This window comes from Hyla sarda, chromosome 7, assembly GCF_029499605.1.
Source record: "Hyla sarda isolate aHylSar1 chromosome 7, aHylSar1.hap1, whole genome shotgun sequence".
NCBI lineage: Eukaryota > Metazoa > Chordata > Amphibia > Anura > Hylidae > Hyla > Hyla sarda.
This window is the reverse complement of record NC_079195.1, coordinates 101357329-101374807: the sequence shown is the minus strand read 5'-3', so window position 1 is coordinate 101374807 and position 17479 is coordinate 101357329. Positions and strand designations below refer to the sequence as shown.

Below are 17479 nucleotides of genomic sequence, written 5' to 3'. Positions count from 1 at the left end.
AATACATTTTTAAACAGGGATCAATTTATGTGGGTGGGCAGGGCACTAAAAATGTAACTGACAATAATAAAAATGTAGTGTGTGTGTGTTTTTCCCTTTTTTTTTTTTTTTTTTTTAGGTAGTACTACTACTCCCAGCATGGAACACACTGTTCCATGATGGGAGTAGTAGTACCTGTACTAATTGACAGATCGCCCCTGGTGTCACTTCTGACACCCGTTGCGATCCTCCTGTATAATTTATAGATGCAGCTTGCCGCTCTTCTATTGTCCCGTATATATACACCAGATGATTGGCCAGATGGTTTCAGCCAATTACAACTCTCTGTGGGAAATATGAATAGGTGTATAATTACGGCAGTGCAGGGGACCACAGAAGAGCGGCCGGCCACCCGTTTCCATACATTTTACAGGAGGATCACAGCGGGTGTCAGGAGTGACATCCACTGTGATCTGTCCTTAACTGCAGATACTACTGCTTCCAACATGGAGCCCACTCTGCTCCATGTAGGGAGCAGTAGTACCTGCAGTTAAGGACGGATCAGAGCGTGTCACTCCTGACACCCGCTGCGATCAGCCTTCATCCCTGAGATGCGGAGCGGCTTTCTCCTGCGCTCGTATCTCTGCTCTGTACTGCGGCCGGCCACTCACCATTCATATTTCCCGCTGAGAGCGAGGATTGGATGCCAAATTCATGACTGACATGAATTTCTATTAACATCACTGGCTGGCCCGGAGTATAGTGCAGAGATTCGAGTGCTGTATAGAGCCGCTCTGCATCTCTGCTATATTATGGACGATCGCATCGGGTGTCAGGAGTGACATCAGGGGCGATCTGTCTATTAGTACAGGAACTACTACTCCCATAATGGAACAGTGTGTTCCATGCTAGGAGTAGTACTACTACCTAAAAAATATAAAAAATAAAGAAAAAAAGGGAAAACCACACACACATTACATTTTTATTATTGTCGGCTACATTTTTAGTGCCCTGCCCACCCACATAAATTGATCTCTGTTTAAAAATGTATTAAAATTTCATTATAAAAAAATATAAATTTCGTTAAATACATTTTTTTTCCATCACTAGTACATCCTTTTTTTTTTTTTTTTTTTTTGGTACCCAACAAATTTTGAAAAATGTCAAAGGGGCCAAAAATGCAATTTCCACTCAAAGGCAAAAAACACCAGAAAAAATGCAAGAAAAAACGCCAAACACAGGAAAATGCTGTGGCGTTTTTCCTGGCGGTTTTTGTCCTTGCGTTTTTTTGGCCCACAAAAAAACCAAGTCGAAGCTTAAAGGAGCCTAAAGGAGGTACAGTTTCAGAACATTTTCTAGTGAATTTCTCTTGAAGCTTGTTTCTGGGATATTTATTGTTGTTGTTAAGAATATCTTGACAAGCTTTTAGAAGGAGCTGAGAAATTTATTTTTGTAACTATTTTTATATTAGCAGAACATCTATTTTATCGATTTTAATTTAACAGATCTTATTTACAGCTGCTATGCAGACCCATTCTTACAAACCCTCTGTAGACTGATCTAACAGTCTTCTTGCTAACCTACGCACAATAGGAGAGCAACCAGAGGGAAGAAAGCTACACAAGACTGCATGATCAACTACATAGTGTTTGTAATTTGTAAGCATTGAGACACGCAGCAGCCTTAGACACAAAAGTGCAAAAGCATTTCATATATTTTTTATGTATTGGAACAATATAAAATGGTTGCAAAAGTGTACAAATCTTTCAAATTTAAAGCATACCTGTCAGATACCACAACATTTTTTACTGAGCACCTGATCCTGACTATATATATATATATATATATATATATAATTATTTTTTTTGCCTCTATCACCTATATTTATCATTAAAAATCCCTCTTTTCATTAGCTCACATTGTTAGAAATCCTCTTAGGGGAAGGGGGCGTGTTCCTCCCGTGTGATGGTGGGAGGTGATTGGAATGTCTGCTCATGTAGCCTTGTCCATTAGTCATCTCTTGTCCACGACTCATGGACAAGCCTTATGCTGCTGCAGGGCTGGTTAGTGTCCCAGTAGGTATAGGGACCCCCTAGTGGTGGGATTTTCAGGAGCTGTTTTCTTTATTAAAATGTATTAAACAACCATATTAAAAAAGGTCATCAATAGCAATATATTAAAAGTTTTTGGATCTGACAGTGCCCATTTAAATCTATACAAAAAAAAGAATAGTAACTGCATTATTATATGAATAGCCCTATATAAACATTAAAGGAGTTATGCTAAGTTTAAAAATTATTCACAAGAAAGGGGATAACACGCTCATCAGTGTGTGGGTTAGGGGTGGGTGAGCTGAGGTCTTACTGCTGGGACCTGCACCAATCATAATAATGGAGGTCCTGGGTGAATGGAGCAGCAGTGCACATGCTTAGCCACCACTCCATTAATTGCTTCTAGGACTTCCATAGATATCTAACAGCAGCTGCCCTGGGATATTGCCCCCCTTGTCGGTGATCGCCGTCATTCGCCGATCAATTCTGACCGGCGAATCACTTCTTTTCCGGGTCAATCGGGTCATTGGTGACCAGGTGACCCGGAAAATAATTGTGACTGGTGCTGTCAGAGACGGCACCAATCACCCGTGCCGACCAGGAGTGAGGTGGCACTGGTGCCACCTCATGATCCCCGTGATTGATCGGTTAAGACGGGCCGACCAATCACGGGTCCTGCGGGGCGGCTGATCGGCGGCGGCGGGGTCCACCTTACTGGCGGGTCCAGAGTGGCGGCGGCGGGGCCGGAACGGTCGTGTGAATGTAAAAACACTACTCTTCACTAAATTAAAGGTAAAACATTACATATACACACCCTTAAACTGTACCACACCCCCAACCCCATAAAAATAAAAAAAAGGCATGTATGGCACTGTTTCCAAAACGGAGCCGTCAGCGGTTGCAAAACAACAACTCCCAGTATTGCCGGAGAGCCATTGACTGCCCAGGCATGCTGGAAGTTTTGCAACAGCTGGAGGCAACCTGTTTGGGGAACACTGCCATGTCCATCCCTATGCAAATCCTTAATTTAGGCCTCCAATGCGCATGGCACTCTCTAATTTCGGAGCCCTGTTGTATTTCAAGGCAACAGTTTAGGGTCACATATGAGGTATTTCCGTACTCGGGAGAAAATGCGTTACAAATTTTTGGGGGCCTTTTCTCCTTTTACCCTTTATGAAAAGGTAAAGTTGGGGTCTACACCAGCATGTTAATGTAAAAAAAATATTTTTTTTACACTAATTTACTGGTGTTGCCCCATACTTTTCATATTCACAAGAGGTAAAAAGGAAAAAAAGACTGCCAAAAATTGTAATGGGGAAATACCCCATATGTGGACATAAAGTGCTCTGCGGACGCACAAGAGGGCTCAGGAGTGAGAGCGCACCATGTATATTTGAGGCCTAAATTGGTGATTTGCACAGGGGTGGCTGATTACAGCAGTTCTGACATAAATGCAAAAAGAAAAAAAACACCAGCATGTGACCCCATTTTGGAAACGACACCCCTCACGGAATGTAACAAGGGGTATAGTGAGCCTTAACACCCCACAGGTGTTTGACATATTTTCATTAAAGTTGGACATGAAAATGAAAAATTTGATACCACAAAGTTTTTATTTTCACAAGGGGTAAGAGGAGAAAAAGCCACCCAAAATTTGTAACAGCATTTCCTCTGAGTACGGAAATACCCCATATGTGGATGTAAAGTGCTCTGCGGGTGCACTAGAGAGAAGGAGCGCCATTGGGCTTTTGGAGAGAGAATTTGGCTGGAATTGAAAGCCATGTACGTTTACAAAGCCCCCACGCTGACAGAACAGTGGCCCTCCCCCACATGTTACCCCATTTTGGAAACTACACCCCTCACGGAATGTAATAAGGGGTGCAGAGAGCATTTACATCCCACAGGTGTCTGACAGATTTTTTGAACAGTGGTTCATGAAAATTAAAAATTTAATTTTTCATTTCCACGGCCCACTGTTCCAAAGATCTGTCAACACCAGTGGGGTGTAAATGCTCACTGTACTGCTTATTAAATTCAGTGACAGGTGTAGTTTCCAAAATGGGGTCACGAGGGGGGTTCTCTGTTCTGGCAGCATGGGGGCTTTGTAAACGCACATGGCCCCCGAATTCTATTCCAACCAAATTCTCTCTCCAAAAGTCCAATGGCGCTCATTCTCTTCTGAGCCCTGTAGTTCACATGCAGAGCCCTTTACATCCACATATGGGGTATTTCCATACTCAGAAGAAATGCACATTACAAATTTTGGGGGCTTTTTCTCCTATTACCCCTTGTAAAAATAAAAATAAATTTCCTTTTCACATCCATCTTTAGTGAAAATTTGTCAAACACCTGTGGGGTGTTAAGGCTCACTGTACCCCTTGTCATGTTCCTTGAGGGGTGTAGTTTCCCAAATAGTATGCCATGTGTTTTTTTTGCTGTTCTGGCACCATTGGGGCTTCCTATATGAGACATGCCCCCCAAAAACCATTTCAGCAAAATTCGCTCTCCAAAAGCCCAATGTCACTCAGCCCTTCTGAGCCCTCTAATGCACCCTCAGAGCACTTTACATCCACATATGAAGTATTTTCTTACTCGAGAGAAATAGGATTACAAATTTTGGGGGACATTTTTACCTATTACCCCTTGTGAGAATGAAACATTTGGGGTAACACCAGCATTTTAGTGGAAAAAATCAAATTTTTTATTTATACGTCCCATTTTAACGAAAGTTTGTCAATCACCTGTAGGGTGTTAAGGCTCACTATACCCCTTGTTACATTCCTTGAGGGGTGTACTTTGCCAAATAGCGTGCCGTGTGTTTTTTTTCTTTTCTGGCACCATGGGGCTTCCTACATGCGACATGCCCCCCAAAAAACATTTCAGCAAAATTGCTCTCCAAAATCCCATTGTCGCTCCTTCCCTTCTGAGCCCTGTAGTGTGCCAGCAGAGCATTTTACATCCACATATGGGGTATTTCCTTACTCAAGAGGAATTAGGTAACAAATTTTGGTGGGCTTTTTCTCCTTTTACCCCTTGTAAAAATGAAAAAAATGGGTGTACAAGAACATGTTAGTGTAAAAAAAAAATTTGATTTTGAATTTTCTCCTCTTTGCTGCTATTCCTGTGAAACACCTAAAGGGTTAACAAACTTTCTGAATGTCATTTTGAATACTTCAAGGGGTGCAGTTTTCATAATGGGGTCCATTATGGGGTATTTCTAACATAAAGACCTTCAAATTTACTTTGAAACTGAATTGGTCCCTGAAAAATTCCCATTTTTAAATTTTCGTGAAAAATTGGAAAATTGCTGCAAAACTTTGAAGCTTTCTGATGTCTTCAAAATGTAAAAACATGTCAACTGTATGATGCAAATACAAACAAGACACATTGTATATGTCAATTATCATATAATTTATTTAGAATGACCACTTTCCTTACAAGCAGAGAGCTTCAAAGTTAGAAAAATGCTAAATTTTCCAATTTTTCATAAAATTTTGGAATTTTTCACCAAGAAATGATGCAAGTATCAACAAAAATTTAGCACTAACATAAAGTAGAATATGTCATGAAAAAAAAAATCTTGGAATCAAATTCATAAGTTAAAGCATCCCAGAGTTATTAATGTGTCAAAGGTTAGATTTAAAAAAATGGCTGTGTTCTTAAGGTCAAAATGGGCTGCGTCCTTAAGGGGTTAATGTATATTCAGTCTAAAGCTTACATTATAAATGAACGAAAACAGGTGGAAGTTTGTATTGTTGAAATTTTATATGGTACACACACAGATATTATATTACTGAATAGCATTATTTAGAATTTACCAGTTTAAAAATGTATCAGTTTTGGCCATGTGGTGCTTGCAAAGAACTTGTACCACCTTAGAATCTTTTAGTTCCTGTTACTCGAAAATGTCAAAAAAATGGTTAATGCTTTATTAATTCTTGGCTGATGTTTCTTAAAGTAATGATATTTTGTTTCTTCTAGAATTTTATGTTAATTTTGTGTTTATCTGCAGGCTACAGACATTTACAGCTTTACAACTTACATAATGAGTCTTTGGAGATCTCCACTCTGTTCATTAATAGTAGAAGGATGGAAGACATCCCAAGCGGTAGCCTGCCGGCATCTTTGGTAGGTGAACATGTGAATGGTTTTCAACTACTAAGTGCCATAAACCTCTAGTAACCATATGAACAATGGTGCTAAATTGCAATATTGCAAAATCAGCAGAATGCATTATCAATACTTATTAAACATGGCCAAGTGTTAAATGTGAACTGTGGAGTCAGTTCATCATTGGGGTCTGGCTTCTGAACTCACTGGCAATTAAATAAATTCCCATGGTTCTTTGTTCTCTGCTGAAAAGTGCACAAGTTGGGGGAATAATTAACGGCTTTCTGTGTATTTTGTCTGTTATCATCACCTTACTTTTCAAGTTTGTTTAAATCATATCTTTTTTTGCAAAGGTTTTTAGCTCAGAAGAAAGAAAAGCAGTCTCAACATTTAAGGTCACAGTCCATGGAATTCCTGGTCCAGAACCATTCTCCATATTCAGCATAAACTGTGGGACGACAGCGAAACAACTTCTAGAACAAGTAAGTTATGTTTTTATCAGTCAGTATCCAACTGTGAGATATTTAGACAGCATTATCAGGGTCACGATATGGTCATTCTACAGGGTGGGCCATTTATATGGATTTATTTTGAATCCAACTTTTGTTTTTTTCAATAGGAAGAGGGTCATGTGACACATCAAACTTATTGGTAATCTCACAAGAAAAACAATGATGTGCTTGGTTTTAACGTAACTTTATTCTTTCATGAGTTATTTACAAGTTTCTGACCACTTATAAAATGTGTTCAATGTGTTACCCATTGTGTTGGATTGTCAATGCAACCCTCTTCTCCCACTCTTCACACACTGATAGCAACACCGCAGGAGAAATGCTAGCACAGGCTTCCAGTATCCGTAGTTTCAGGTGCTGCAGAATGGGCAAAACAAAAATTGGAGCAGGACCCTCAGTTTACACAGAAGATTTTGTTCAGTGATGAGGAAACTTTTATGTGAATGGTGAAGTTAACAAACAAAACCACCGCTATTGGTCTGACACTAACCCACATTGGATAGATCCCTCCAAGACTGTTGGAACACAAAAATTGATGGTATGGTGTGGTATATGGGGTACAAAGATAGCGGGGCCATTCTTCATCAATGGAAACCTCAAGGCCACTGGATATGCGAAATTGCTACATGATGATGTGTTTCCCTCTTTATGCACTGAAGCTGGCACGTTCCCTCAGTTTTTCCAGCAAGATGGTGACCACCACATTATGGGTGTCAGGTCCGAGCATTCCTAGATGAACAGTTTCCTGGAAAGTGAATTGGTCATCGTGGGCCAGTTGAATGGCCCTCAAGGTCTCCCGATCTGACCCCCTAAGACTTTTATCTTTGGGGTCATCTGAAGGCAATTGTCTATGCTGTGAAGATACGAGATGTGCAGCACCTGAAACTACGGATACTGGAAGCCTGTGCTAGCATTTATCCTGGGGTGTTGCTATCAGTGTGTGAAGAGTGGGCGAAGAGGGTTGCATTGACAATCCAACACAATGGGCAGCACATTGGACACATTTTATAAGTGGTCAGAAACTTGTAAATAACTCATGAAAGAATAAAGTTATGTTAAAACCAAGCAAATCATTGTTTTTCTTGTGAAATTCCCAATAAGTTTGATGTGTCAAATGGCCAACTTCAAAATGGCTGCCATGGTCAGCACCCATCTTAAAAAGTTTCCCCTCTCACATATACTAATGTGCCACAAACAGGAAGTTAATATCACCAACCATTCCCATTTTATTAAGGTGTATCCATATAAATGGCCCACCCTGTATATCCAACAGCTTTGTAAACCTGTAAGGCTGCTTGAACAATATAACCATAGAGTAAGGTTCTCGAGACACATCTGCTCTTGTTTAAAAAAAAAAGTGTCAGTCATGAATGTTGTCTAAAACTTTTTAAATATGTAATTATATTCAGAGCTGTTAAAATCTCTAAAACAAGACTGTTAGAGGGGTATTCCAAAGTATATATTTTACATTTAATAGTGTTCATAAAATCCCCTGTACTCACCTGCTCCCAATCCTTCAGAAGGTGCCAATCTGGCATTGCTGGTCCCGCTGCTCAGGGCTTTCTCTTCTCTAGAGGAGGTGGATCATTGTTGTGGCCATTTTGTATATATTGAGAAGGTAGTGCTGATAGTAGGGACCAGCACAGTCGGGGAATCAGCAGCAGTTTTCTTTCATGTTATGCTGCCATGCTGGGCTTTTAACTGTAAATTTTATCCTCTGGAATTCCACTTTAGAAATTTCTCTAAATATAGGTCACTGAGCCCAGAAGTAATGTCATGTGTTGATCTGGACAGGAGGACATTATTTGGAACAAAAGGGGACATAGCTACATATTTGATACGGTTAAAAAAGGTTACAGGTCTATAACTCTGCTATGTTCATTTAGAAATAGATACACCTCTGAGGCAGATGTCAACTGCCCCATACTAAGGAAAACGTGATTCCTGACTGACAAATCTAACAATAAATCCTTGGATAAATGTCCCACCCATGAAGGTTACAGCTATCCTGTTACACAACATTCTGTTACATAGGCCACATGTGGCTTTGTCTCGGAGATCTGTGACCGCTGTAAAACTATTGTTGCTGACATTGTTGCTAGTGTGTATTAGGGTTTAGATATATCATTGATAGCTGCAGAAGACAGATAAAAATATTCTCCACCTTGATTTCGGCTTATGACTTATTAAGACGTTATTTTCTATTCTGTGCTATGCTGGATTTCATTATTTTTCTATTTGTGAGCCCAGTCATTAATAGAACATTATGATATAACATGGACAACTTTTTACTCGTTTCGAGATTTGAAAAATATTTGCGTATTAAAGGGGTACTCCGGCCCTAATACATCTTATCACGGGACCCCCGCAATCTGTCATTCAACACCCACCTTTGCGAGCTCTGCAGCGTGATGACCACGGAGCCGGAGTATCGTGACTTCACGACTCCACCCCCCTGTGACTTCATGCCACGCCCCCTCAATGCAAGTCTATGGGAGGGGGCGTGATGGCCAGATTGCTGAATGACAGATTGCAGGGGTCCCCAGCGGCGGGACACCGCGATCAGACATCTTATGCCCTATCCTTTGGATAGGGGATAAGATGTATTAGAGCCAGAGTACCCCTTTAATAGAATCTGTTTCTTTAATGTTTTGTCCCAGCAAGAACCTTGCAAAATGTCACATTGAGGCATAAATATGTGATCCTCTCCATAACACGTTACTATGTTGCCTTTGTTGTCAAGGCATATTGGCAGCAGCGCCTGGCATGAAATATCTGCTGCAAGCAGACAGAGAACACTGCAGGGTACACTTCAGAGTAGACAGGCTTCAGAGGAGACAGGTGAGCAGAGGTATCTCCTCTACCAACTAGATCTCTTGTCAGACATAGCCTTTCATTATATTACACATAATCTTAGCTATGTCAACAAGGGAACATTTTCATTTGTTTTGGGATAAAAGGATGTCCAGTGTCTGGTGGATCAGTAATGCTTCCAGCATTCTTGCTAGTCCTGCCAAGGACTTCATGCTTGTGGCTATCATCTTGGCAACGATAACATGAAGTCTAAGCAATGAAAAGATCTAAACCTGTCACATACAACTTGCTGCATTCAAAGAGGATAACCTTTTCCCATCACATTTTGTAATGTATGTGTATTAGTCATTTTACTTCCTTATATTTCAGTTCATCCAGACTAGGTGATCTGTCGTGTCTATGAGCGGCTTTACCGTATGTGAGATTCACCAGGATTAAGACACGAACAACAATTATGACACAGTAAAGTCACTTGAGGGGCTCACGTTGTGTCTTACCATCACTCAATTTGTCCTATTGTTTCTATGTCTCTTTTTACCTTATATAGTCAGGCACCACTTTGTGTGCAGTATGTGAACGTCCGTCCTACTCTTTATCATGTTACACTCTTGTGAGGAACACGATAATGAAAGCCTCATGATACATTTATATTATTAGTAATGTGTGCTGGATATAATGGCTAGACATGAGAATACAGAACTGATACATCAGTGTTATGCAGTGAACTAGGATGACATGTACCTGGTGAATGGTTGCAGTATTCTTATCCAGCTTGTCTCCCTATAGTCTACACAGAGTTGTCGAATAATTTAGGATATTGACAGAACTGAGGTTTATAGTGGCTGCCATGCTTACTGTGGTTGCTTTAGTTGCTTTTGGGTTAATCCCAGAAATGCAATATATGTATATTGTCTGTACTGTTTTGACATTTCCCTAATATTTTTATATATAAACGTTACAGCTTTAGAAGTAATTTTGACAGTAATAGGTAACACATGATGAAATGTATTTTTAATGGGTTTTTCTTTAGGTTACTTTCGATATTGGTTGAAAACTCACACTTAAGGCTTATCCTAGGTGTGTATTACAGTATCCTGCACATATTTGATGCACAGGATTTATGGCTGCAGATTTGAAGCTGCGTTCAGTCATTTAGTTTGCATTGAACTCTGCAGCATGAAATTTGCAGCTTTAAATCCTGCGCATCAAATATGTGCGGGATACTGTACGTGTGAAGTTAATGGGTAGCTAAATCAACTGCACAAAATATGCAGCAAAAATATGTAAGAGATCCCTAAGGGTATATTCACAATTCACTGTCTATTGTGAGTTTTTAGCAAATTTCAGAAATCACAAATTTTGCAGAAATCACAGAGGAGAAAAAAATTACATAATATAACCATGACATGCAATTTACACCCTCAGGATACGCTATAAATGTGTGCGGTTAGGGATGATCTTGCTGTTCAGATTTTGGCCCAGCAACCTCCAATGCATGAGCATTTATATGTGTGTTTAGTCTGTCTGTTCCTCTGCCAGTGACATTGTTCGGCACAAGGCAGCAGGCTTTAAACACACCTCATTCTTCCTTAAAAGGGCACTGTCATGAAGTACAAAAATTGATATGTTGTAGTACTTAAGTACTACAACATATCTCTAATATACTTTAATTAAAAAAAGTGATTTTAAACAAGTTTAAAATCACTTTTAAATTCGGCCACTAGGGGTCACCCTCCTAGTGGCCAAATGCATTCGGCAGTGATGTCACTACTGAATTTCGACTCATTGAAGACTGGCAATGAGTCGAAATTCAGGCACTGCGGTGCTCGCTCCCGCCTGTCAATCAAACAGGCGAGAGCGAGCACGCTGATAGCTGGGGCTGCGCGCATTGGCCGGCTCCACTGGCCTCGCGCACGGCCCCGCCCGCCCCGTTTACCCTGTCCCTGTGCCCACTAGTGTCACATGTGCCCCCCGCGAGCGCGATCGCTACCATCACCGCTAGCGAGGTCCCTGTGCCCACTAACGGTGTCACAATAATGCAGAGCGCGGCTCTGTTCTCCGTCCCTGTCAGCTGTCAGGGTACGGGAACAGATATAAAAGCCTCGCGCGCAGCTAACGTAGTACTGCGCATACGCAGTACTACGCAAATAGGTAGGGCTAACTCCAGGCTCCTAGCGCTGCCTACGTTAGCCCTACGCTATTTGCATACTGCTGCGGCTGCGCAGTACTACGTTAGCCGCGCGCAAGGCTTTTAAATCTATTCCCGTACCCTGAGACTCTCAGGCGCAGCACTACGCAAATAGCGTAGGGCTAACGTAGGCAGCCCTAGGAGCCTGGCGTTAGCCCTACGCTATTTGCGTAGTACTGCGCATGCGCAGTACTACGTAAGCTGCGCGCGAGGCTTTTAAATCTGTTCCCGTACCCTGACAGCTGACAGGGACGGGGAACAGAGCCGCGCTAGCAGCGCCTGACCCAGCAGCGCCTGACCCAGTCGCGGTCGTTTATCTTGCCAATAGAAGGATCTCAAGGTGCCACTCAGCCTAACAAAGCATTTCCTGGGAGGAATCACCGGAGAAAGGAAGAGATACAAAAACTTAGGTAGGTATATCATTTTAAAGATATTAATCCTGCCAGCTAGTGAAAAAGGCAAAGAGGACCTGGCCTGTAGCTTGACTGACACCAACGACAAAACAGGATCTAAGTTCAACCTACATAGTCCCTCACACACGCAGAAAACTCCACTCACAAATATCTAAATTGAGAAACTGTTTGCAACCCATTAGGAAGAGACGGAATGGGGTCTGCAGCCACCGATAGAGGCATCAGAGAAGACTTAGCCCAATTAACCTTAAGACCAGAGAAAGAACTACATTTGTCTAAGAGGACAAACAAGGCCCCCAGGGAGCCCTGAACATCAGCTAAATAAACCAACGTGTCATCTGCGTAAATGGAGACTTTCTCCGCTAAGGAGCACCTACACACCCCCTGAATACAAGAGGACGATCTAATGACAGTCGCTAGCAGCTCTACTGCTAGGGCAAACAAAAAGGGAGACAGGGGGCAGCCCTGCCTTGTACTTCTACCCAGCTGGAAGGACTCCGAGGCCTCCAAATTGGTGCACATCCTGGCTCTAGGGCTATCATATAGCAAGCGTACCCACACCTGGAACCATAGAGCAAACCGAAGGACCCCCAGGAAACCTGAAGATATAGCCATTCCACAGAGTCAAAAGCCTTATACACATCTAGACTAACTACATATCCCCCCAAAGCAATCCCTTCCGCAGCGGCTATGTTAAGATGTAAGTGTTGGACATTAATATCCATGGCTCTCCCTGGCATAAAGCCCGTCTGGTCAGGATGAACGATAGCAGCTATGACCCTTCGTAACCTATTAGCTAATATTTTAGCCAAAAGTTTGATGTCTACATTAAGGAGGGAAATAGGTCTGTAAGTCAGATCCTTCCCAGGTTTAGGAAGATCTATGATAAGGGGTTCTCTCATGGAATCAGGGAGTCTCCCAGTCTCCATAGCCACGCTAAATAGGTTGTGTAAAATAGGTATCAACCGCTCCTCATTTGCCCTGTACCAATCTCCAGTCATCCCATACAACCCTGGAGTTTTCGCCATCTGTAAAGAAGCAATAGCCATAGAAATTTCCTCATCAGAGAAAGGGGCATCTAAATGGGCTGCCTGAGCTGTAGTCAAGGGTGTAAAAGGCAATCATTCCAAAAATGGCACTAAACATTCCGGCAGAGCCGGCAATTGAGAGGTATAGAGATCATAATAAAAGTCCCAAAAGACAGTATTAATAGCAATAGGGCCAGATTCCAAAATCCCAGAAGCCCCCCTAATACAAGGTATAACGACCACTGGCCTACTCTCTCTAGCCTGATAAGCCAATAACCTACCATTTTTATCCCGAAATTGGAATATGGCCACTTCCCTGTCCACCAACCTATCTTGAACCTTTTCTCTTTGTAGGATCAGTAGAGCCCTCTGGGCCTTTAACCATTGAGGTTCAACATCAGGGGAAGGATCCCTCACCACCTCCGCTTCCAGAACCCCAATCTCTACCTGCAGTGCACGTTCCATAGCCGAATATGCCGCTCTCCTTCCAGCAACCCCAGTCATAAAAGCCCCCCTAACATGAGCCTTATAAGCATCCCATTGCACTAACTTGTCGGGGTGAGACCCATTATGTTCCCAAAAACAATTGTGAGCTTCCAGCAAACATGGCGTCACCACGTCCTCCTGCAGCCAGCCGGGATACATCTGCCAGAATTTGGAAGAGTGACGAGAGCCTAGACCCAATGACCGTATAAGAGCTGAGTGGTCTGAGATCCCCCTAGTGGTGTACATGACATCTCTCACCAAAGATAGAAGATCAGAGGAGGCATATGCCAAATCTATCCTGGAGAATGATTTATGTACCGCTGAGTAAAAGGAGAATAATGGTTCAAATTGATGCTTCCAATGCCAAACCTCCGTAAAAGACTGTGCCGCACTCCAGGCATTAAAGGGGTTCTCCAGTGGAAAACTTTTTTTTTTTTTTTTTTTTAAATCAACTGGTGTCAGAAAGTTAAACAGATTTGTAAATTACTTCTATTAAAAAATCTTAATCCTTCCAGTACTTATTAGCTACTGAATAATACAGAGGAAATTATTTTCTTTTTGGAACACAGTGCTCTCTGCTGACATCTCTGTCCATTTTAGGAACTGTCCAGAGTAGCAAATGTTTGCTATGGGGATTTTCTCCTACTCTGGAAAGTTCTTAAAATATACAGAGATGTCAGCAGAGAGCACTGTGCTTTTGATTCAGCAGAGAGCTTTGTGTTCCAAAAAGAAAAGAATTTCCTCTGTAGTATTCAGCAGCTAATAAGTACTGGAAGGATTAAGATTTTTCAATAGAAGTAATTTACAAATCTTTCAAAAAGGTGCAGCAGAGAGAAAAATAACAATCACATTTATAGCTTTTACCTTAAGAACCTCCCCATCTAATGTGCCACCGGGGTTGCTAACCCAGTGTGAGATCGCCACTTACCATCTTGTGGATTTACGGGAGAGTTCCCAACAGCCGCATTTCATCAGTCCACGCCAGTGAGAACAGGCGGCTGTTTAACATTCTATAGTCATTCATTCAGTATCGTTACCCCACTAGGGCCCAGTGGGATATCTATTAGTGCCTGCATATGTGTAGTACATTTTAATATATTTTATTGAATTAAAATTTTTTGTACTAGTGATGCTGTTTTTTATTCAATTTATTCACGTTTCCCCACATATCATTATGCTCCTTAGATGGTGAGGTTCTTCAGGTAAAAGCTATAAATTTGATTGTAATTTACAAAACTGTTTAACTTTCTGGCACCAGTTGATTTAAAAAAAAAAAAACAATTTCCACCAGATTACCCCTTTAAGTCCAGGGGAGCCGGGATCCGCTGCACCAGTGCTATCAACACTCCGATCTGGGACCGCATTAAAGTCACCTATAAGGAGAACAAGCAGAGAGGGAAACGTCAGTAATTTGGATGTGATGCAGTCTAAGACATCAAAACAAAACAGAGGGGGGGGGGGGCATACACAGACACCAAAAGAAAACCGAAGGCATGTAAGGAACATTGAAGAATCACAAACCTACCAAGTTGGTCACAAGCTACTTGATCAATAACCAGGGGAAGAGATTTAGTCACCAAAATAGACACCCCCCTAGCAGAGGAAGAATAAGTGGAATGATATCCCCTCGCTATCCAAGCCCGTTTCACAGCGAGGATTTTCTGACCAGTAAGATGAGTTTTTTTTGTAAACAAATCAGGTGTGGGGACTGCTTCTTTACTAAGTTTAGGCACAGAGTCTGTTTAAATTTGGAGTTAAGGCCTCTAACATTCCAACTCTCAATAGGAAGTGACCCCATTAACAATGCCTAAAATAACAATTTGCAGTAGGACTAGCACTAGGCAGAGAACACCCTCCTGCACACAAAAGCTCCTGAGTAGTTGTAACAGCGCACATAAAACATAATGCCACCACCTGAGTCGCTCCAGGAACAAACACCATACACACCACCTACAGGACGCAAGACAAGACCTCACAAAGACAGAAAGGGCACAAACACCAAACACATAAACAAAAGAAAAAAACAATAAAAACATCCCCAACAGAACCCTTTCTAACACTGGGAACATGTGCAGACCTAGACCCTAAATGCTAACCAATGGGCAGTAGCAAGAACTCCACTAGAGTGGCCTACCCCACTCCCACCAACCCAACCCACTATACTAACTCCGTGGTCAACTCACTAGATATCACTCTAATCAAGGAACCAAAACCAGGAACAAAGTCCGTAGTCCTTGAACTCTAAGGCCGGCCCCAACCACTAACCTAGCTCCCTATACTAACTAAAGAAATGGGAAGCAGGAGATGACTTGCGCTGATTCACCACAGGATCAGTCCGGAGGAGCCACAGGAGGAGCAGCATCCACCCACTGCAGGGCCTCAACTGGAGACGTGAAGAACCTGGCAGTCGCACCATCCTCCACTCAAAGACAAGCCGAGAACAGCATGGCATAGCGATATCCCTTAGTGCGAAGTCGAAGGCGCACCTCAGTGAACTTGGTCCTTTGTTTACGCAGCTCCACCGAGAAATCTGGGTAAAAGGCAACTCTACTTCCATTACAGCGCCCCTCTCCTTTTATGCATACAGCTAGCAGGATAGCGTCCCGATCTTTGAAGTGTAGTAATTTTGCAAGAAAAGGTCTAGGAGGAGCTAGAGGAGGAGGAGGCCTGCCCGGCACCCTATGTGCTCTTTCCACAGTGAAATAAGGTGAGAAAGTGTCAGCCGGCAGGATCTCTTTCAGCCATGACTCCAGAAACGTCACAGGGTCTGATCCCCACCAGGCGAATATTGTTGCGCCGAAGTCTATTTTTCCATGTCATCAGCACTGTCCCGGACAGTTTTTACTTGTCGCTGTAGAGAAGACATTTGTTCCGGTAGGGGGTGAAGGGTATCCTCAACTGTGGAAACTCTGCGTTCCACCTCCTCCATATGTTTGCGCTGTTTTTGTGTCTCATGCCGAAGGATCATGAACTTCTGTCGCAACTCATCCACCTTTTGAGATCATCATAGTCTGGCCAGAGGTAAAGGCCGCAAGCAACTCTGTGAACTTCCGATCAGCCGAAGCAGCAGGGCATGTAGCATGGTGCAGGGAGCAGCGCCTCTCAGGGCTAGGAGAGCCAGGAAACAGCGAAGGCATCCCACCACCTCTGGAGGCCTAGAGAACTGGCTAAGGGCCTTGGCAGCATGAGCAGAGACATTGGAAGCCAAAGGTGTGGCAAGACAGGAGTCCCTTCTTGAGCGCCCGCTCACCTGAGAGTGCACCTCATCAGAAGAGGCCTCATCCTCTGAGGATAGTCTAGCAGCCTCAGCAGCATGTTTAGACTTCTTGGATTTGGCGTGCGGTCCACCCATAGTGACAATGCTTGGTATGGAGAACAATCCAGAGGTAAGTATAAGCTCTGCAGGAGACTGGAAGTAGTGCAGCAGCACCCCGCAGTCCCACAAGCTCCAGGAGCGTACACCGCCTGTGTATGAGATGTAGAAATGCGGCACCACAGCAGGCTCCACGAACCGGAGCCGCAAGAAGTGCACTATAATTCCCAGCAGCCCTCACAGTCAGAGGATGAGATGTAGAAGAGCAGCACCGTATCCAGCACCCAAGAGGGAGCAATGCAGGCAAGCACCACAGGTCCCAGCAGCTTCACCAGCCACAGACAGCCAAAGGGATATCAGATGGACTCCACAAATGCAGCTCTCGAGGGGGAGGCACCACAAGTTCCAGCAGCAGAGAAGAAAGTTCAGCAGGAGTATAGGCAGGCTCCCAGCACCACAAGTCCCAGCAGTTCTCCTTAGGGCACAGGCAAGTAGATGCCAGATAAAGCAGTGTGCAAGGTGTTAAACCCTTTCATGCAGCGCACAGAGATGGCCCTTCACTCAGTAGGGGCAGTGGGAGTCACC

At 42.9% G+C, this 17479-nt stretch overlaps 1 protein-coding gene across 9 annotated transcripts in view; it reads left to right on the top strand.

The window, feature by feature from the left end:
* Positions 1 to 17479, top strand: part of PLCE1 (phospholipase C epsilon 1) — a 327095-nt gene that overhangs the window by 293166 nt on the left and 16450 nt on the right. For all 9 annotated transcript variants that reach the window (XM_056530229.1, XM_056530227.1, XM_056530230.1 and 6 more), the window contains 2 exons: positions 6043 to 6158; positions 6494 to 6622. In XM_056530229.1, the coding sequence (XP_056386204.1) occupies positions 6043 to 6158; positions 6494 to 6622 (245 nt within the window). The remainder of the gene's footprint in view (positions 1 to 6042; positions 6159 to 6493; positions 6623 to 17479) is intronic.